At 41.0% G+C, this 23,156-nt stretch overlaps 2 protein-coding genes across 2 annotated transcripts; one reads left to right on the plus strand and one right to left on the minus strand.

The window, feature by feature from the left end:
* Positions 1-341: 341 nt before the first annotated feature.
* Positions 342-8,969, minus strand: LOC126376388 (protein ABHD11-like). Its single transcript, XM_050023714.1, has 4 exons — positions 8,872-8,969; positions 5,759-6,116; positions 1,491-1,861; positions 342-489 (listed from the first exon to the last, which is right to left on the minus strand). Exons 1-4 carry the CDS (start codon positions 8,967-8,969, stop codon positions 342-344), a joined length of 975 nt encoding a protein of 324 aa, XP_049879671.1.
* LOC126376123 (elongation of very long chain fatty acids protein AAEL008004-like) lies at positions 8,846-21,886 on the plus strand. Its single transcript, XM_050023297.1, has 7 exons — positions 8,846-9,002; positions 12,671-12,752; positions 16,663-16,853; positions 17,426-17,566; positions 18,373-18,478; positions 20,328-20,461; positions 21,678-21,886. The coding sequence occupies exons 2-7, from the start codon at positions 12,692-12,694 to the stop codon at positions 21,858-21,860; spliced, it is 816 nt and encodes a 271-aa protein (XP_049879254.1). The 5' UTR covers positions 8,846-9,002; positions 12,671-12,691; the 3' UTR covers positions 21,861-21,886.
* The last annotated feature ends 1,270 nt before the right edge of the window (positions 21,887-23,156 follow it).

A 23,156-nucleotide genomic window follows, 5' to 3' on the forward strand; every position in this document is an offset into this window, starting at 1 on the left:
TAAGTCAAAGCCTCTTCCGTCGCAGCATCGCAGGGTTCGAACTACGAACCTATTTAGCTCTGCCCCATGTGTCATAATCATAAGACTGCCCTTTGCAATACGTAACTTCTAAAGCAATGTGTGTAATTGGGTGTACAGAGTTACAAGCTGGTATAACACGACAACTTTTGATAAGTCCTAAGGTGGATTATGATTAACCGTATGGTGATAAATGATCTGCTCGTTTGCAATAAAACGAAGCGATTTATATTCTCTTTGGTTTGCATTTGGGTTACTCCCTACTCCTGTAGTCCTTTAGGTCTAGAAGGAAATAAATAAGTAATACATTTTTACTTTCTGAATTACTTTAATGAGTACTCCCGAATAAAGGTGGTGACTAGGCTTAAAAATGTATCTGGGGCGTCAAAGTGGACGTTGTGGCCGGCTTTCTTTACAAATTGAATTTCTGCTTGTGGAAAGAATTCTCGGATTCCCTTTGTGTCACTTAGCCTGTAAATAATCAAGTAGGAGTTTTTTATTCAAATTCCGGCATCGCATGCTTAGTCGTATAAAAACCATAATATTCTTCCTTACGTAACTAGCGCAGTGTAGGTTGTGAGATCAATGACCGACCTCATTAACCCTCAGGGAGACTACATATTTCCTGACGTAAATAGTAGCCGGGACCGACTGCTTTACGCTCCCTCCGAAGCACGGGTGGTTACTTTAGCGGGATTCGACCCCTGAATCTCCGGATCAACCATTGGACCACGGAGGTAGTTACATCTTTGTACGAGTAGCATACGTACTGTGGCTAATCTCGATAAGATTTGGAAGAAGCGTGGTATTCGACGCACAACTAAGGTGCGCTTGGTTCGGGCTCTGGTGTTTTCCATATTTATGTACGGTGCCGAAACTTGGAGCTTGAAGAGCCGCGATTGCAGTAAGATCGATGCTTTCGAAATGTGGTGTTGGAGTAGGTTGCTACGCATACCTTGGACTGCGATGCGTACGAATGAGTCCATATTAAAAGAGCTCAAGATCACGATGCGGCTCTCCTCAATATGCCGGAATCGTGCCCTAAGCTTCTTCGGACATATTATGCGGTCTCCGAAGCACAGTCTGGAGAAGCAGATCATCGTTGGGCAAGTGGATGGCAAACGTGCGCGAGGAAGGGCGCCTACGAGGTGGTCTGACATCGTGAAGAAGACGGTGGGCGGCAGCATACAGAGGGCGATCCACGCAGCATATAGCCGTACCGAGTGGAAAACCATAACCTGTGGTCGCGATCCTCAGCAGTGAGGGAACGACGAAGAAAATACGTACTGTATATATTCACGCCTGTAATGCCTATCGGGGTAGCCACAGACTAGTTTCTAGGGATAAAAACGAACTTCGTAAACTAACGGACTTAGCAGCTACAGTCCATCGTTACCTACTAAAAATAAGTGTATCTCAACTTTCCTTTTGTTTTAAAAGATTAGCTAACTCTAATACAATTTTCTACTTACGGAACATAATTGGATTCCCCACCAGCGATGAACAGAGTAGGGCCCTGGTAGAACTTGCCAGCAAGCTCTAGCGGAAAGGAAGCAATGTATTCGAAGTGTTTTTGCAACACTACAACATTGCACATCCAACCAAATTGGCCATTCTTCCTCTCAATCACGTTCATTAATAAAAAATTCAACGTAGGAAAGTCTTCTACGACACCAGACTCTTTGAGCCTATGCAAAGCTTCTTGTCTAGCAGTAGCAAGGGTTTTCGCTTCAAATTTAACGGATTTCATAACATCCCAAAGTCTTGGAAAGAAGTCATCCATCTTGCCAGGCGAGGAAACCGGGGACACATCTACGACTATCAAATTGGACACGACTGTGGGCTGCAATAAACAGATAATTTGAGAGAAGTTGGGGTAAACTACGCCATGTCTACTGTACGACAGAGCAGTTCGAAGCCGGTTTGGCTTCTGCGGTAGACGGAAAAATATTTATTAAACAAATCCCGGAGATTTGAATAGAACCACTTGACAAGTCATAATAATTCTATGCAGATGCCACACTAAGCTATCGCCTATATATCACTGGTCACTACACACTTCCATATCGTTTACACTTGGGCGAATAGTGGTATTATGGGGAATAGTCGTATGATGAATACCTACTCAGAACAGAAAGGAGTGTCTATTACTTTACTTGCAATAAACCATTGTGCTTGTTTTCGCCTGGATACCGAGTAGACTTCACCGCATCACACCCCGGACCCTTCATACAGAACACCTCGTTTTACACAGACACTACACATTGACGTTATCGTACACGCGCATCTGTGTGTGTGTGTGCGTCTGATGCCCTTACGATTGAAGACTAAAGTATGAAGGGGGTGAGGTAAACCTAGCTCAGCCGCTGGTGGGGAGCGGAGAGTTGCCGTTCTATACGTAGTATTATTCCTTATACGCCAGCATTCAAGTCACTAATTTAATACCTACATAATTTTTCATTGAAACTATTGCAGGTACCTACAGATCTATAAAGTTGCATAAAGTCTAAAACGATTCAATATGAAAAGAACCCACCTTAGTCAAAGCCAGAGTCATAGCTGTTCTTCCACCCATACTGTGGCCCATTACCGTTGCTTCTTTTATTTTCAGTTTACGCATCACCCGGTACACGTCGGCCGCTTGGTCGGTGTACAGATGGGAGCCCGCGTGAGGACTTTCACCATGATTGCGAGCGTCTACAGCCACAATCGCTTTACCAGTGTTACTTTCAATCTTTTTTGCCATTGAATCCCAGTTCTTCTTTGACCCCAACAGGCCGTGGAGTATGATTATCGGAGGTACACCCTTAGCCAGTTCTCCGTATGTTTTGTATACCAATGGAACCGTTGAACCTGCTCGAGATCCAGCATTGTTGTATTTGTAAGGTTTTAGCGCTCGCGCAAGAATAGTGTAGGTCTGTTTAGTAAACAAAATCTCCATTCCATGTCTGTCTCGTGTTCGGATAATAGCTAAACGTAATTTAGGTAATATCTATACACAATCCAAATTGTACAAAAATCTCATAATAGATAATGTCATTCAGCCATGACATCCAGATATCTGGACTGACCAAGAACTGACGGATATGAAAAAGAGAACCATTACAAATTAATTAAGTAGTTAAGTATATACAAAGTTTTATTTAACAACTGATGGAAAAAGGTTTTATTCATTCAAATATAAAATCAGTAAGTACTTATTACAAATATATTGTTTTGTACTTATTCCACGCACATTACCCACGTAACGTGTTAACCGTGTTAACGCAGTTAACACATTATTGAACTTGCAAAGTACCAAAACAGTATTAAAAAAGTGGTAAATACCTACACAACAGAGAAGCTTATGATTATGAAATCGTGTGATATTGGGTCACTTTCACATGTGATATTATGTCCTGGTTACTTGTTGTCTTTGAGGAAGGCGATGACCAGCTCATAGAAGCCGAGGGGGTCGTCAGTGTGCACATTGTGGCCCGTGCCCTTGAGGTAGGTGATCACCGAGTTCGGGAACATGGCCCGGATACCCGGCAGGTCGTCCGGACTGCAACGCACAACTACTCAATTACATACGTACATAAACTCACGCCTGAAATCCATAATGGGATAGGCAGCTCCACAAATAATTAGAAGATATCTTGCTTGAGGAGCTCGGTGGCGCAGCGGTAAACGCGCTCGGTCTGCGATTGTTGAAGTTAAGCAACTTTCGCAAAGGCCGGTCATAGGATGGGTGACCACAAAAAAAAGTTTTTATCTCGAGCTCCTCCGTACTTCGGAAGGCACGTTAAGCCGTTGGTCCCGGCTGAATTAGCTGTCGTTAATAACCATCAATCCGCACTGCGCCCGCGTGACGGTTTAAGGCCCGATCTCCCTATCCATCCATAGGAAAGGCCCGTGCCCAAGCAGTGGGGACGTTAATGGGCTGATGATGATGATGATGATCTTGCAGCCACGTTTGACACGAAGTCCTAAGGCGGCTATTCGTATGATGAACACTATCGTGACGGATAAAGGATCTCATCGCTCACATTTTATAATAGAAATGAGTGACACAATCCAGTAGGCAGGTATAAGTCCCGTGGTCCAGTGGTTGAGCGTTGGGCTCAACCAGCTCGCGACACCAAACACTTCAGGACCCCGATACCGACCCCGCCGGCGTGGTCGACGATTTCCCTCATTCAGCGCTTATCGCTATCGACCCGCTAGGGTCGATTAATTATTTCAAATATTTTTCCTCTCAGACGACGCCCTGAGCCGAGGTTCGCGCCCAACTGGGCACCCTCAGGCCTGTTGTCTTAAACGTTGTACCGGGTGAGAGCCTTCAGCGCTCCCCATTTGTCCGGCCAAGTAGTTAATGACATCTGCGGCAAATCTACAATAGGTCACGTCAAAAAAAAAAAAGGTCTTTGATAGACAAGAATGGAGAATGCTACAGTGGCTCTTAATTTAGTGATGACTTACGGCAGAAATTCAGATAGCTGTCCACCTATGAACAACGCCGGCCCTGGGTACTGCTTTCTCATCAAACTTTTCGGAAAAGTCACTATTTCTTCGAAATTCTTGATGAGCCCATTCAAGTTACACATCCATCCAATCCCACCGCCTTTGTTGACTTCAATGTTGGATAGTATCGCTCTCATCTTTATATTATCAGTAATGACTGCCTCTAATTGCTGTCTCGCGTATGTTTTAGCTGCAGATACTAATTTCGGTTCAACTTTCGAAAAGTCAACCTTTTGCATAGCGTTCATTATTATCGGTAAGGTTTCTGTTAGCTCCGGACAGTTGGATATTGGTGATATGTCTACCACTATGATGCTAGCTACTATTTCTGGCTGAAACAATAACGGATTTCACAACTTTAAAAACTTTAAAGACACCGAGCTACTTAGGATCTGCAATTTCGTAAATAGTACTCCGGGGACGCGAGACCGAATGCTTAACGTGCCCTTCGGAACACGGATCATCTTACTTTCGGACAATCGGGTAATCAGCCTGCTTTGTCCTAACTAAACTTGGTTACTAGGCTATTAGGCTAGGTTAGGTACACCAGCTACCTTACATGAGCCATTTCAGGGACCTTTGGCGGGTCAATAGTAACCCTAACAACAGTAATCGGTCTTACAACCTATACGAGAGAAGAAGTAATTTCGTTTCTAGAGTGAATTGTAGGACAATCGATCATCATGGAATTTTGTATAAGTAGGTACATATTTCAGGGGTACAAAAGGACATAGGGAGCTTTTCGACTATAGGAAATGTGTAGGGACCTGCCGCGATAATGAAGTCCATCCGGACGAAGCGTAAGAAGTCAAAACTTATGTAAAAAGAGCACATAAATAGCCTATATAGGTCCCACTGCTGGGCACAGGCCTCCTCTCAATCAACCGGTGCACACGCTGCTCCACTGCGGGTTGGTGGAGGAAGAAGGTGTAAAAAGAGCTTTATAACCCAATCTTTAGGCAGATAAGACCAGAGTACAAGAAAGAACAATTTGAGAAAGCATCCAGTGTCTTTACTATTAAAGAGTTTTTACAACGGACCCACTTTAGGAACGTCACATCTCTGGTCATGAGAAACAGCCAGCTAGGTACCTACTTTTAATATGTTCCACTAAGTAAACTTATAAAATGGAACTAGGTACCTAAATGGAAATTTATCCTTATTCACTGCTTGCCCAGGAATCGGAAAATCTTTATAAACATTGACTTAAATTAGTAGTCTTTATGGAATGAGTCACCTTCATCAACGCGAGAGACATGGCCGTTCTACCGCCCATGCTGTGGCCAAGCAGCGTGGTTTTATCGATGTTCAGTTTCTTGACCAGATCCCTTACGTCCTCTGCTAGGTCTATGTAAGTGTGCGAGCTGGTGTGTGGACTGTCCCCATGGTTCCTTAGGTCTGCGACGACAACTCCTCGCTTCGCCGTGTTCATTATGGTCTTCCCAACGCTCTCCCAATGTGTCTTCTTCCCAAGTAGACCGTGAAGTAGTATGACCGGGGGAGCATCTGGCTCCAGAGAATCGCCAAGCACTTTGAACGAAAGACTAACAGAACTCCGAATGATAATGCCCGCAAAGGGCCGCTTGTAGAATTTACTGTATGGTATGCTTGAAATTATATTTGTAATTCCCCATCTCATATTGTATTAGTGTCATTATGTCGCTCATTTTGACAATACGCCTGCGTGTATAGACAATTAAAAGTTTATAACCAAGGAACATAAATATTTACTTCTAGGTATCTCTGTTTCTAATACGCGATCATAGAACATAGGTAACTGCGGAGGTCCGTGTTGTTCTATGAATAGGTAAGTACTACTCTATTTTAAGACTAAAGGATTATTTATGACAAAGGTATGGTTTCATGGTCATTTTCTGTCATTTGTAATTTCATGAATTAGATGTAAGTAATCTGTTCCGCTGACTAAAATATAGTTTTATTGTGTTTTCCTTTACTTAAGTTGGGATAATCCGTACAACTGTGAATAGGTAAGTAAGGTACTTCTTTAGACAAAGTTTCATTAATAGTTAGTATCTGACTTCAAACTTAAACTTGTAGATGTTTCCTAAGATAAATCCCCAAACCCCAATGTATACGGGCAAGTCTATAAGTGGCTAAAGTGAGTGTCGTCATTGTACAATGCATAGGTTCTCTTCTTCTATCGTGTGGGTGGAATACCAACCTCATCAACCCTGGTGTCAGGGTTACTATTAAGGCGCCAAAGGCCCCTGACATGGCTCATGTAACGACTACTTACTCACATCAGTAAGTAGCAATCGGAGCCAACGGCTTAACGTGCTTTCCGAAGCACGGATCATCTTACTTTCGGACATTCAAGTGATAGGGACCACAAAGTAATTTTCTCCGGATCGTGAGCCCAACGCTCAACCACTGGACCACGGAGGTCGTTAATGCATAGGTAAGTTTGGAGGATTCAGTTAATTGTACTTACTTCAAGAAAAGTTTTATTTTCCAAAGCAATAAATTACGAATTATAGTTTATAAATTATATTACGTACTTACTATCGTAATTGCAATGACGTAGGTACCTACCACCACTGTTACTTATTATAAAACCCCACAAGATGTATCCGTTTATTGACACGGTTAAAACAAGACATAAAGGATTTGACTTCAATCACGATGATAAAGCACAAATATAATAATTTATTCCCATTGTATAATATGAGCCACAGTGCAATGAAACTAAGGAATGCAAACACATATAAGTACATGAATATATTAAATGCTGCTCCATATGATTTCAGAAAACAACCTACTGAATCTTCACCACGTAGGTAGCTAATAGTGGATTTAGAATTTATACTAAACGAGCGAGTGCTTAGTCTATAAAATTATATCTTTGGGTGAATTGAAGAAAAAAAATTGAGAAAGTGACAGAGCATTTTTTCATAAATACCTAACTTAAAGCATAGAATAAGGAATATAGCTAAAGGTACCTCTACTGCACGTGGACGCTTAAACTACACTTAAAGGATGACCTAAATAGGACAGAATAAATTCGGAACAAATGTACTTAGTTAAGTATATTCTTCTTTCTTTTATCGTGTAGGTTGTGAGGTGAATTTTTAGACGGTTGTTTTGGGTTTCTGCTTAAAATTGACGTGTGTTCCATAAATTTTATGCCTGTCGACTACCCGTCTCTTTCTTTTTCAGCGGATAAGAAAACGACAGGTATAACTTAAAATAAAATTAGATGGCGTCTGCAGGAATTAGCACCATTAAGTACTTACTTAAATTTTTGGCGGTAGGTATTAAATGGGTCGTTGTTCCTCCAATTTATACGGGAATTAATTTAAATATAAATAAGCAGCAAGGTGGTAGACATCAGGCTTATATTACTTACTTAAAGTTATACGTTTGAGCTATTGATAATAGTGGTTTGATGTTATCATCTTTCCTGATAATATCTTCCTTGTGTTTACCTATCTGTTGTTCTAACAGAAAGCTCGGTGAGGTGTGGGTACTTAGTTCATCTTGCGATGGATATACCTCTAACTACCCCAAGATATAGACATGTTTTGTCCGGACAAGTAGTTAATGCCATCTGCGGCAATTCTACAATAAGTCACGTTAAAAAAAGCTATAGTCCTGAGCTTATGTTATCTTCCTTGGGAATGTATAGTAGAGTTGTGTATCTGGATACGGAGCCTGACTCTATAGAACCTGGGCCGAAAGAGTTCTTCGATTATACAAGAATAGGTACAGTCATGAGTAGTATCATGTACCCACTTTAGAACCCTGTCGCACTATCACATTTGACATTTAATGAGACTTACGGTTTAATTTGTCAAAAAAGTTAATGTGACAGGGTATCAAAATGTATGTACATATTAGTACCTACTCGTGACCGTATCTGAAGGTCTTCGAACATGATCCAAAACAAAGTCTACACAAAGATCGATGCAAAAATTGTACTGCGTAGGTAATCGCGATTGGTTCTCCTCCAGATGGACAATCTCATAATCTGTAGGTATATTCCGTAGTTCTTCTTCTTATCGTATGGGTTGTGAGGTGGAATACAAACTAAAGTACATAGGTAATGCCACCTATAGGAAGAACCACCGGGTGAGCCCCTCAGCGCTCCCGATTTGTCCGCCAAAAAAAAACCAAATCCAAAAAAAGTGAGAATTGCTAAGAAGACAAAGCTTCGTGACAGTCTATGACTATAAAAGCGCGAATCATACAGACAGTTTCCTTTGTTTATAAAATACGCAGGCGCTTGAACCGTAAAGGAATTTACTTGGTATCGGCTGCTCTTACGTCGCCGGGTAAATGACAATTTTAATGAAATCGCTTCATTAAATCCATTCACGACGGGGCACGAACCTCGCAATCTTGTGGTGAGTGTCGCGGACGTTGCACGTGCTGTCGTGCTGCAAGCTCGGTGGCATCCACGACCCGACCCAGGACTCACGCCAGTACATCACGGACTGACTTCACTCAACACACACTCACTTGTAAGTTTTTCTTAAAGCTGAAACTGAAAACGTGGCTTTGGCGTCACGCACAGCTTCAAATCCCAACCTGTTTTCTATAGGCTTTTTGTGGGATCGTATTTTCAGTATAAGGTGCTTATCTATTAGCCGTGGTAGCTCAGTTGTTAGATCGCTAAAGTCACAATAGGTAGCTGGTTCGAATCCCAGCATAGGTCTAACACAATGATTTTCGAATTTGTTTTCGAATTCATGTTTGGATCATACATGATTATCACGTGCTCAGCGGTGAAGGAACACATCGTGAGAAATGTATTTCGGAGGTATGTGACCTAATCTATATTGGGCTGGTTTTCCCTTCGCGGGCTGGAAGGTCAGACAGACAGTCGCTTCTGTAAAAAACCGGACCTGTCAAATCATCAGGTTAGGTAAGCGGACACCGTAAAAAACGGGACGGGAGTCCATACCGTAGGACAAGAGTCCTACAGATTTCCATAACTTTTTTCATGTGTCTTTAACAGTAAAGTCAATGGGAAGTCATCAAGTTTCTTTGCTAAGTTCGTGCCTACTGTATAGGTTCTTAGTGTTTCGTGAACGCGCGCTTTTAATTTCTGAAAGTATACAAGTCGTAATCCCAGTGGTCAATCGATCTTAGTATGTTGTACATGGTAGGTATAGGTTACCTACTCTACCTCTAAATACTGTGATTTTCTTCTCCGATTCAAGTCTGAAATTGATAGTAATACCTATGTAAGTACCTAAGTCTCAATCTGAACAGATGGATCTGAACAGGTGTCATTTATTTTATAGATAAAAATATAACATAACATAACATAAACATAAACTGCCTATATACGTCCCACTGCTGGGCACAGGCCTCCCCTCAATCAACCGGAGGGGGTATGGAGCACAATCCACCACGCTTCTCCAGTGCGGATTGGTGGATAGATAAAGGAAAAGTTTTTAATCAAATCAAATCGGCATTCTCCAGAATATTTCAAAAAATATCAGCGATATTTGAACTTGATTTGGAAGTGGAGTAGCAGAAGCACCATCTGCGATTGATCGAGGAGAGGCCTATGCCTACAACTGGGACATTATCTCTGTTTATATTATGTTATGTTAAGGAGGATATTAACACGGAACTTGATAATTTCTCAAATGATGCAAACGATTAGGTAAATGGGAACACATGCGGATCCGTAATAAGTTTATAAGCTAGCCACTTTGACGGTTCATGCAATTAGACTTTTCATGAATAATTCCACATATACATAATAAGCTCTAAGCATAACAGTGTATGTCTCAATAAGATCTTAATTGCATTATATCTGTAAGTAAGCACTTTTCGGGCACTCGTCGTCTTTATGTATTGTTTCGTTACTTATTTGTATACATGACTGTACGTGTCATAAAAAAAAATAAGATCACGGCTATTTCCCGTTGGGGTAGGCAGAGGCCACGGATCCTGTCACACTTCTCTTGCTTCCTCCACATTCATCAATCGTTTCATACACGCACGCCGGTTCAGAGTCAAAAACTATATAATATTATAAACCAAATATAATTTGATTACTTGAGTTTTTTTAACGTGATAATTAATTACTAATTTTCTCATTACTCGGATATTAACATAATTATTCCAAAATACAATACTTATAAGTAATGGCAGAAGTATATATAAAAGTAATTGTTGCTTGATATTTGGATCACATATTATGTATACTTTGAATTATTTTGCTAGAGCCACCACTTGTAGCAAGACAACCTACATCGTATCAGATTGATATTGACGATCGTTAGCCATTATTGTGGTGTACCTACACAAACGACGTTGAGGTTGCTAAATGACTGTACATCTTAACTCCATGAGTGTTTTGTAACAAGGTTTATAATGTTGGTAGCGTTAAGTTCCCTCATTCAACGTTATCGGCTCACTAGAGTCGATTAGTTCTTTCAAAATAATCTTCTCAGACGATGCCCTGAGCTGAGGCACTCGCCGGACACTTCATACAAACAACCTCGTTTTACACAGACACCACACATTGACGTTATCGTACACGCGCATGGTGTGTGATGTCTGACGTCATTCGATTCAAGACTAAACTATGTTCGAGGGGGGTGTTATAAGCCTACCTCAGACGCTGGTGGGGAGCGGAGAGTTGCCGTTTTATACGTGGGTTAAGTAATAAAAAAAAATAAAAAAAATAATAATAAGTAATATCAAAATGTGCCAAGTTTGGTGGCGAACTTTCATTTTTTTTTGAGGTAACTTGATCCTCGTAGCTAGTAACTATCCTTTTTGATATCGGAACCCAATTTTTCACGAGGTACTTAACTTGTTCCTCGTAGCTAGTAACTATCCTTTTTCATGTCGGAACCCAATTTTTCACGAAAAAATAATATGAAAGTTCGCCACCAAACTTGAAATTTTGATTATCACCCACGTATAGTATCATTTCTTATTCTATGCTTTGGTTACAAGACTTACAAGTCACTCACACGTTAACAGGTAGTCCTCATACACGCGCAACGTCATTACACGTCGGCGTTGTTACGTAGTACTTAGGGTAGTTAGCAATGTTTCGTGACACAACGTCTATGTACGTCGAATACTGACGCGTTATGACGTTATACAATTCAGGGTTCAACTATACAGTTGTGGGCACAACGCGTGTACACGTTGACGTGTCACGACGTTATTATATGGCGGTAATGTGTATGATCGTCCTCTAATTTGTATGAAGAGACCAACTACGATAGCGGATAGGAGGGACAAATTGGGTTGTTACGCGAACGTGTTAAAATGTTTAATCAAGGAAGCGAAGATTCATTTATTATAGGTAGATAGCTAGCTACTAAAGAGATACACTACTTGGTACACTCTTGGTACAGTGCACTTGTTAGAGTACATTGTTATAAATGTGGTACATAATAATAACCATTTATTGGTCTGCAAAACAGTCTTATAAACGGCGTGTTATGCAAGAATGTAGCGGTAATAAATACTTAGGAAGCTGATCGCAGTCGTGTAATTGTAATTATTCTCCACATTACCATCAAATGATAATGAATGACGCTCGATGACAAAGCACTCGATTATTAATAATCGATCGATTATATACTTAAGGTGCCAAAGTGGCAGAACTCACATCGTGTTGTGTTTATAAATAGCACACTCTAGGAATAGGACTAAAATCTCATTCTTACCGTGGTCAGGAGCCTGATGGCGTAATGGTTAACACGCTCGTCCCGGCTTGACAAGAGCCGCGGGTTCAAGTCCCGTCCGAGTCAGTCTTTTTTTTATTTATAAATTTTCTCTTTGTGAGTTTCCCTAGCTGTGAGGAGCTCGGTGGCGCAGCGGTAAACGCGCTCGGTCTGCGATTGTTGAAGTTAAGCAACTTTCGCAAAGGCCGGTTATAGGATGGGTGACCACAAAAAAAAAGTTATCATCTCGAGCTTCTCCGTGCTTCGGAAAGCACGTTAAGCCGTTGGTCCCGGCTGCTTTAGCAGTCGTTAATAACCATCAATCCGCACTGGGCCCGCGTGATGGTTTAAGGCCCGATCTCCCTATCCATCCATAGGAAAGGCCCGTGCCCCAGCAGTGGGGACGTTAATGGGCTGATGATGATGAGTTTCCCTAGCCACGGTTGAGTGATATAAAAATAAATCAGATTTTGATTGTCCTACAGGATTGGAGACGGGTCGGCAGTATGGGCACGCTGATAAAGAACATCACACACTACTACCACTACGTCAACGATGAACTCGCCGGTAAGTATGTGCACCCACCAGACATCATCATCATAAAAAGAGCACCGAGCAGTTAGAGGAACTCATTAAAGATGAGAGCCATACTATCCAACATTGAAGTCAACAAAGGCGGTGGGATTGGATGGATGTGTAACTTGAATGGACTCATCAAGAATTTCGAAGAAATAGTGACTTTTCCGAAAAGTTTGATGAGAAAGCAGTACCCAGGGCCGGCTCTGTTCATAGGCGGACAGCTATCTGAATTTCTGACGTAAGTCATCACTAATTTAAGAGCCACGCTCTTGTCGGTGTTGCATTCTCCATTCTTGCCTATCAAAGGCCAATTCCTTGAGTTCCTTACAAGACAAGTCGTTCGCCTTCTCTTAAAGTGCCACGTAAGCTCTTCGTGGTCTTTCCTTCTATGATTTCTAATAAATTCCTCATGTCTTTAAGTGTCCGATCATCTTGCCTCTTCTATCCTCAATAATTCTCAATATTTGTCTCCTTTCCCTTTCGCTTTCTATCACTTCTTCATTAGTAATCCTTTTTACTTTCTTATTAGTAATGGTATATACCTATTGTATCTAATAGTAGCTTTTATCTTACAAATTACCTATCTAATACACCTACCAACCTAAGTAGGTTGTATCTTTTATGATGATGATGATTAGGGTTTAGGTAGGTATTAGGTAAGTACCTAATCATCATCATCATAAAAGATACAACCTACTTAGGTTGGTAGGTGTATTTCCTCCGTGGTCCAGTGATTGAGCGTTGGGTGCACGATCCGGAGGTCCCGGGTTCGAATCCCGGTGGGGACATATCACAAAAATCACTTTGTGATCCCTAGTTTGGTTAGGACGTTACAGGCTGATCACCTGATTATCCAAAAAGTAAGATGATCCGTGCTTCGGAAGGCACGTTAAGCCGTTGGTCCCCGTTACTACTTACTGATGTAAGTAAGTAGTCGTTACATGAGCCATGGGCCAGGGGCCTTTGCTGGCTCAATAATAACCCTGACACCAGGGTTGATAAGGTTGGTAACTCACCTTATAACCCATACGATAGAAGATCATCATGTCGTCCAAACCGTATCCGGAGACGGCGACTCCTAAATATCCAGGTCGTTGTTGTAGTGGGCTCTGATGTGGCTGGCGAAACCGAACTTCGACTCGAAGGTCCGATCACACGGTACACAATAAAGCTGGCCTGACGAATTGAGTGTGTTACAGTTACAGGAGGATTTCGGTCGAGTCTTCCGTATTTGGCGCGTTGCGTCGAGATCTTGTAAACGCTGCTCTGATTTTGTCGCTGCTGTTGCTTGTCGGTTTAGACCGGAATGGCGCCGCACCGTTCACAACAGCGTGAATATATTTTAAATCCTAATAGATACATACAAAACCCAAATTACCTAAACCTACCTAACCACCCAAAATAGGTGCCTAATTACCTATTGTATTGTCTGTAACTACTTTAGCAAATTAGCAAGTGTATCAAATTAATTATGCATATGTGCATATTAAAAGACCGGATAAGTGCGAGTTGCAGTCATGCTCCTAGGGTTCCCTTCCCCATGGTTCCTACCCAACCACGTGCCCCTGGTTCTTACCCCACCATGTACCCCTGGGGTCTCTATCAGGGATGCGTCATTCCCTAGAATGCTCCCACTTTGGGAACGCTCCCAACAGTAAAAAAACGCAAAACTTATGTAAAAAGAACTTTATTACTTAACTTTTAGTCTCTGAGCTTTAGGCAGATAAAACCCGAGTACAAGAAACAACAATTTGAAAAAGTAAAGAAGCCAATGTCTTTACTATTAAAGTCTTAAGTCCTTACTGTTAACGGTCTCTGTGGTCCAGTGGTTTGAGCGTTGGGCTCACGATCCGGAGGTCCTGGGTTCAAATCCCGGTGGGGACATATCACAAAAATAACTTTGTAATCCTTAATTTAGTTAGGACATTACAGGCTGATCACCCGATTGTCCGAAAATAATATGATCCGTGCTTCGGAAGGCACGTTAAGCCGTTGGTCCCGTTTTTATACTTACTGATGTAAGTACGTAGTCGTTACTTGAGCCACGTCAAGGGCCTTTGGCGGCTCAATAATAACCCTAACACCAGGATCGATAAGGTTGGTCATCCACCTCACAACCCACATTGCAAGCGATTTTGTATGAAACCGTAAACCAAATCCCGTTTGTCTTTTGTCTCGCTGTCCCGAGTTTGTACCTGTTCGTTTGTTCTTCAAGCTACACATGAAAATTATGTTTCTACAGGCTTGACACCCCAGACAATTCATAAAAAACGCCTTGTTTCACACAGACACTACACATTGACGTTATCGTACACACGCATCTGTGTGTGTGACGTCTGACGCCCGTACGATTGGAGAATAAAGTAACACCGAGGGGGGTGAGGTAAACCTAGGTCAGCCGTTGGTGGGGAGCGGAGAGTGGGCGTTCTATACGTAGTATTATTCTTTATTCTATGCTCGAGTATGGGTAGATTTCCACTTTTATTAACTTTCGTGGCCCACGTTAATATAAGTACTCACTTAAATATTTATAAGAAAGTACAATACAGTTCTGAGGTCATAGTTCGCCGGGATATACTCAGTCATCGGGCTACTCAAACGCCAGCACGTAAACAGTTTTAATCAGTTTGTTGTCGATTTCCATACGCACAATGAAACCGACCGAAGTTCAATGATTCCAAATGCTCTCCATCAAGCTCAATAGCATTGTTCCACTCTTTGGAGACCGTAGAGCCCCGCGGTGGAGTATGTTGCATATGCGTGCTTACCACTTCCGGTTGAATGAGTGGACACTTGGGCCTAACTCAGCAATAGACTGGCGAATCAGCTCGCGACAACTAACACTTCAAGACCCCGAAACCGACCCCGCCGGATTAGTCAAAGATTTCCCTAAATTCGATTAATTCTTTCAAATCTAATCTCCTCACACGACGCCCGCAGCCGAGGTTCGCGCCCAACTCGGCACCTTCAGGCCTGTTGTCTTAAATTTTGTACCGAGTGAGAGTCCTCGATTCAGCGTTTCTATATAAGTACTTACTGCAAATCTACCATAAGTTACATAACAATCCTGAGCCTTAGGTACTTAGTAACTATTACCTAATCGTTTATAGGAAGCATACTGGGGGTTGGCAAAGATATTTGGGCTAGTTAGCCAACTAATTCGTTAGAGCTTTGAAGCCGCCCAAAGGCCTTAGAGACCATTATGTTATAATCGCTAAAACAATCCTAGACAAGACAGGTAATGGACTTCTATTTTTAATTTACTTAAGTATACTTACTTCCTTAAATCGTCGGTTATAAATTAATATGTATAGACTTGTATAACATTAGAGTATGAAACAAAAGGGTGACGGCCTGTAAACAGGTGAGAAACGTGGTCAATGATTAATACGTAATTTACAACACTGTGATAATATTGGGTGTACCCGGCTTTATGTGATTTATTTAACTACCTATACAACATTATACATACACATAATTATTTTAAACTACATATTTTATAAAATCACTACCTACTTTCTTAAGTACCAACCAAGTTACTTAACTTACTCAGCATTCTTGTTATTGTAGGTACTTCCACAGAAAAGTAGGTACATTTTGTAGGCAAGCATCGCTTGGTACATAACGACAGAGAGGCTATAAAAATCCTGTTCTATGTAATTTACCTATATTATCTATCATGTTTATCTATGTGTTTAAGCATCAAAGCCTTTGTACAAAATACACGTAAAACTGGAAAGGTCCAATATTTTATCTCTCTTTCCAATCTACGCTACTAGCTATCACTATTTCACACACGCACAGTAATCCAGTCACCAGATGGATCTGGCACTTTTTTGGCCTTGCTGGATCCAACATCTAATCTACGCATCTTCTATACTATCAGTTCTGTTCACAGACCCCCGCACGAACAGCTACCCGTTGGTATCCAACCCGCTGCCAATCCTGGTCATCATGTACGTGTACCACCGGTTCGTGCGATCGTGGGGCCCCGCCTTCATGGCAGACAGACCCGCCTTCGAGATCAAGAAGCTTATCATCGTCTACAACGTCGTGCAGATATTCCTGTCCGGTTATCTCGCTGCGCAGGTACCTAAGCTTTGTCATAAGTATAGATCCGTAAATGTAATGTTATACAATGACTTCAAGAGGCCTCCGCAATTTAGTCGTAGTAGTACTAGAAAGAGCAGATAATTTCCTGCGGAAAGGTCACAGAAGAAGCATCCATAGGACTGTATATTGAGTAATGTAAACGTAATATCCTGTCCAAATAGTGATTACAGCAAGGTCTGCATGACAACCACGTGGCGCGCGCCGCGTATTATATCAAGGTCTTCGACTAATACACGCAGCGGAAGATATCTACGCAAGGCGTCTCACGGCTAGAAGTCGAAGCAGTTGCCCTGCCGCGAGGGCTGGTGCGAAAAAAGAATATCTACCTAAGTTTGATTTTGAAATAAGAATGTTAGGCTTATCTATTTTTGACATGACGTTACTGTATTACTTAGATATTCGGGAGGCCGCATACTCAAGTAGATAGGTGCGTAACTTACGGATTAACGAAATAATTAATTAGGGTTCTTTTTACGCAGAAACACCCATTCGCACAAAGTTCAAATCATAATGGCTAAGTATGCAATAATGGGCAAAAAACATTTCAGTGCCTGACGAGACTGTACATCCCAGGCTACTACAGCATCTGGTGCCAGAAGATCATCTACGAGGACTCGGAGCTGGAGCAGGTGGTCACCAGCAGGGTGTGGCTCTACTACGTCATCAAGATCGTGGACCTGCTCGACACGGTAATCACTTAAATATACCTACCTCCTTATAGTTAGAAAGAGGCAGACCACCAGCCAATGATCGAATGACATTGTAAGACAGTAAGATAGGTATACTGGGAATAGCCTTAGAGCCTTAAGAACCAGGACGAGAGGCGAGAAAGAGAGGTGGCCTTTACTCAGGCTGAATAGACAGATACAACTTGTACGTTATGGCTCAAAGGTTGAGGTGCAAAATGGAAATCTAGAGAGGGTTTCCTTGCCTACCAGAAACATCCTTTCTTTCTTCTTTTTCTATGGTGATGGGTCATTGTGAGGTCGATGGCCGATCTTATCAACCCTGGGTGTTCGAGTTGGCCCCAGAGACACCTGATATTGCTTTCGTAACTACTACGCTGAGTAGGTAGCCGGGAAGATCCCTGGTCCAGTGGCTGAGCGTTGGGCTCTCGATCCGGAGGTCCCGGGTTCGAATCCCGGTGGGGATATAACACAAAAATCACTTTGTAATCTCTAGTTTGGTTAGGACATTACAGGCTGATCACCTGATTGTCCAAAAGTAATGATCCGTGCTTCGGAAGGCACGTTATGGCTACTTACTGATGTAAGTAGGGGCTTTTGGCGGCTCAATAACAACCCTGACATCTGGGTTGATGAGGTTGGTAATCCACATCACATCCCACACGATACAACAACACGGATTAACGTGCCACCCCTAAGAAACATCCCTAGTAAGTATATTATTATTTATGTCCATTTTGATATCCTTTTTAAGATAGAACTGCTGTATTGGTCCAAGAATATTCAAACTTCGGTGTTTGTGCTTGCAGGTATTCTTCATTCTTCGGAAGAAGTTCTCGCATGTATCGTTCCTTCATGTCTACCATCATCTCGGGATGTGTCTGCTCGGCTTCATCGGCACCAAATATGTACCAGGTGGGGTAACAAAATATAATTTTCTGAGAGGATTATATCGGAAAGAATCAACTGACCCTAATGGACCGGTAGCGATAGGGTCCACATAATATCAGCCCGCAACTTGTGCTGAGTGAGGCCCTTTTATCTCAGGACGTCCACCACCACCTTATGATCATTTCGACAAACATCCGTCTTGCTTTTTTGTAATTGTTTTAGTGGAAATTTGATATGATGTTGTTGTCTTTTTTTTTGTGTGGCGTCCTTTTATAATAAACTTTTTCTATTTTATTCTATAAGTGCTGAATGAGGGATAAGACATCGACCAACTGGCGCGATAGCGGAGTCCTGAAGTGTGTTTGTTGTTGCGAGCTGATTGGTCGTTTCTATGGCTAGTAGAGAAGTAGTAAAGTAATCGGGTCGTACATATTACGTTTTTCGCTCGCCGATATTTTTTATTAAGTACCTACTTATAACCGTCCCTAAAGCGGAATGTATTCGAAAGTCGCACTTTCTTTCAGTGACAAAATTCTCTGTTCTAAAACCAATCCCGAAGGTACCTACCGCGTCTAAGTATGTGCATTATAAGTTTTAGACGTGAAAGTTTTATAAGTAGGTTACTTTAATTAAATATTTTTTGTTTTATAAGTACCTATTTATAACTTCTCCAAAGCTATTCTTAATAAACATCTGACAAAAATAATTACAACAATTTAAAATAAATAATGCATTATAAGTAGCTAGATGATATTTATAGAAATATAGAGGTATAATAGAGGACCGTTCGAACGTTGTCGTAAAGTGTAGAAAAATCTATAAGTAGGTAAGTACACCGTAATTAATGACCCGTAAGAAATACTAGCATACTTACTTAAACAAATTAATTCCTATGTCTTATATAAAATATCAGCATACCTGCTCAACCAGTTTGAGATATACGCCTCCAGAAATGTGTTCCCGTGTGTGGAAATATTTAGAACAAAACATACCTATGGAGGCGGCATTCCGCGAGAGTTCTGGGTCGCGAATGCTTTGTTATATTCGAGTTTGCGCACATATGAATGTATTTTTTGTGTGAATGATCGATCACACTATTTACGCAACGCTCGAGGTACCACCAGCGCCACTGTGTGTGGAGAGTTTACAATTAATGTAAGCAAAATACTGGTGGAAATCTTCGGAATTAATTAATTTCAAACCTAATGTTTTTCTTTAATAATAAAATAGGTACTTAATTATGAAACACTCCCCTTGTGTGTAAAAAGTTAATAACCATATACTTGGACAACTTGGATATTTAAGTAGTATAGCAAATGCGATATCTACCCTACCCCCAGGAAACCACACTCCCGACAAATGCATGTTCGGAAGTATGTGACCTAACCTGTATTGGACTGGTTTTCCCTTCACGGGTTGGAAGGTCAGACAGGCAGTCGCTTCTGTGAAAAACCCGACCTGTGAAATCTTCAGGTTAGGCGGACCCTGTGAAAAACGGGATATTGCTAGGGAGATGATGATGATAAAATGCTATATCTACCCACACAAATGTGTGAAGTCCTTCCGTACCTTCTTAAGTATACCTTGAATATACCTATTTTATAAGATAACTTATGCGGTTTTAAATTTACACTTTCACGGGCCAAATGTCGGGAGTTGCCTTATCGATGACTTGTGGCTCTAAGTATAGGTATACTATATTTTAATCCGATCCTGAGTTGATGAGGGTTCAAAAACTCGACTAAATGTTGTGAGAGAAAGTACTTAGGTGGAAGTAGTACCCTTGCGTGTACCCAGATCTACCCCGGTTGGGATACGAAGGAAGATGGCTTTATGTATGTGTGTGTTATACTTACCTCATGTTTGTTGGCAGGCGGCCACGGCGTGATGCTGGGCTGCATCAACTCGTTGGTGCACGCGGTGATGTACACTTACTACCTGGTGTCACTCGTGCGCAAGGACTGGGTCCGCGTCTGGTGGAAGAAATACATCACGCAACTGCAGATTGTGAGTACCCTCTTCTTCTTCTATCGTGTGGGTTGTGAGGAGGATTACCAACTTCAACAACCCTGGTGTCAGGGTTATTATTGAGTCGCCAAAGGCCCTTATAATACATACTTATATCAGTAAGTAGTAACCGGGACTAAAGGCTTAACATGCCTTCAGAAGCACGGTTTATCTTACTTTCGGACAGAACGTCTAGGGCCCTGCGCCGAGGTTTTTCTTAGCTTCTTTTCCCCGGCTATACAGGTACAGAAGCTGCAGTAGTTTTAGGCGGATGAGACGTTCGTTAAGTAAAAATTGACGATTCAAAGTGTAACTATGTTACTTACTGAATAAAGATATTTTTGAATTTGAATTTGGACAATCGGGTGATCAGCCTGTAATGTCCGGGGTGTGGTAAGTCAAAAAATGTTTGCTTTGCTACGTCTTTGAACTCTGGACTGTATTTTTTTTTGAGTTCCGGTATTTCCGGTCTCTTCCTACTTACACAAAAAGCTGGCTACATTATATACCTAACATAACGTTTTAAGCTCACAAAGGTGCAGCGGCATCTAGATAGAACAATCCGGGCCCATTTATTTTTAAATATTTAGTTTAGGTTAGTTTATCAAAATTATTTTCATGTCACTATTAGGCCCAGATAACCATAATTTTAATTTTATTTGATCAATCAGGCCCAGTGGCAAAGTTATAAACAAGATCTACGTAGGTACTTATAATATACCTACCTAGGTACAGTCAACTTGTGTTTACCTACATTATTTATTGAATTCTTTGACAAGTCAGACATAACCTTGGTACGTATAATATAATATTTAATGAATAATTAACTAATGTTAAACGTTGTTTCCTACTTATCTATATGTTGCCTACCTATTGTAAGTAAGTATGTCTGTAATAAACCATAACTCTGTACCTAAATCAGTCCTGTATAAAGTGAAGGACTATTTGATGCTATGAACTAGTATCCTGTCAGTATGCTTTAGTTTATACCTATAACATTACCAAGAGTGGCAGAAAGTTGCCTTCTGACTCTTGTGTCTCTGTCGACCCCAGTATAGATTACGGGCGTAAGGGTTTTAAGATTTTTGTACCTACCTACGCCCATTAGGAGTATACGCGTATAGAAATCAATGCAAAACATGAAATCCTGACGCTACGATTCTGGTCTAAATACGAGGCGTAGTTACTTATTTAATATTTATTGTTTTCTCCACAGTTGCAGTTCGTGCTTCTAATTCTGCACTTTGGGCATGTGATCTTCGAGCCGTCCTGCGAGTACCCCAAGTGGGTCTCCTTCGTCTTCCTGCCGCACAACATCTTTATACTATTCCTCTTCTCAGACTTCTACATCAAGGAATACATCTACAAAACAAAAAAAGAAAAAAAGCATGACAATTAGTATTCATAGTTATTTTGTTTTAAGCTTAATGTATTTAGGTATAATAAAATTTAGTTTTAGTTACCTAAAGTATGTTTTATTTATATCTTGCCTATCTAAATAGATCGAATCGGTCGGGGCACAGTTCATTATCGGTTAGCCAGAGGCCGACTCCTATGGGGCACAGGCAAAGGGCACAGGCGTGATGCGAGATATTACGTGTGTGTGTTAAATTCTTCCATAGACGCGCTTACGCTTCCTCGTCCTCTCGGTTATATCCTCTTTGATCCTCTAAAGGAAGCTTCAATCATTGAAAGTATTGAAACACTATTGAAACTTTGAACGTTTGAAGAATAGTGACGGTTGAAGAGACGAAAGTAATCTATGTATTTGTTTACGGAGCTAGTTAACAAATAGCAGCGTTTTACCTACCAATAAAACGCTTATTAAAAACTTGCCTAATTCGAAGCCTATGTATGTGAGAGTAGCGTTTGACATTTTATCCTGTGGCAACACTGAATATATTTCTGTCCTTATTGCTCTTACGTACTTGGACGGTTTGTCTCTTTCACACCTGGTAGGAGAAGTGTCAGCATAAAATGCGAGACACGATCGCCGCGCTTCACATTGAGTTTCACATACTTACACCAGGCAGAAATAAAAATTGTAGGCTTCGAATTAGGCAAGTTTTTAATAAGCGTTTTATTGGTAGGTAAAACGCTGCTATTAAAAAACTGTGCCGTTATTCGAAGCCTATGTATGTGAGACGTGTTTGTTATCGCCTGGTGTGAGAGACAAATGTTGAAATTAACTTCATATGATTCTTTTAGGATGTGTCAGTATCATATAAATTAAGTATGCAAAAATCAGTGTACCTACATAGAGCAAATGTACTTTAAAGAAGGGTAATTAACAGTCAAAGACACAATATAGACATAAACATTTATTAAGAAAAATTATGTAAATTATGTATACAGGTCAATTAATAATCTTCTTTATTTCTTCTTTTATGATTAATAAATCAGATTAAACATCATATAATTTAACGCAAACTAAATAACCAGGTCGTATGTACCATATCAAACAGGAGAAAATAATCTAGTTATTGAAGTCGTTTGTTTATCCGGTAACACAGATCTTTTATAATATTTCATAAATACATTCTGCGAGCGCCAATTACCTCTTTTCAAAATCTCGTCTATTGGGAAATTTTGAATCCAATTTTTCGAAGATACCGCTGGTCTGAAGCTTCCGGGAGTTGCATTGATGCCTGCTTCCATCAATAAAGCCTTTAACCAATTTGCAATGGTGGTTCTA

The sequence above is a fragment of the Pectinophora gossypiella genome, chromosome 20, assembly GCF_024362695.1.
Source record: "Pectinophora gossypiella chromosome 20, ilPecGoss1.1, whole genome shotgun sequence".
NCBI lineage: Eukaryota > Metazoa > Arthropoda > Insecta > Lepidoptera > Gelechiidae > Pectinophora > Pectinophora gossypiella.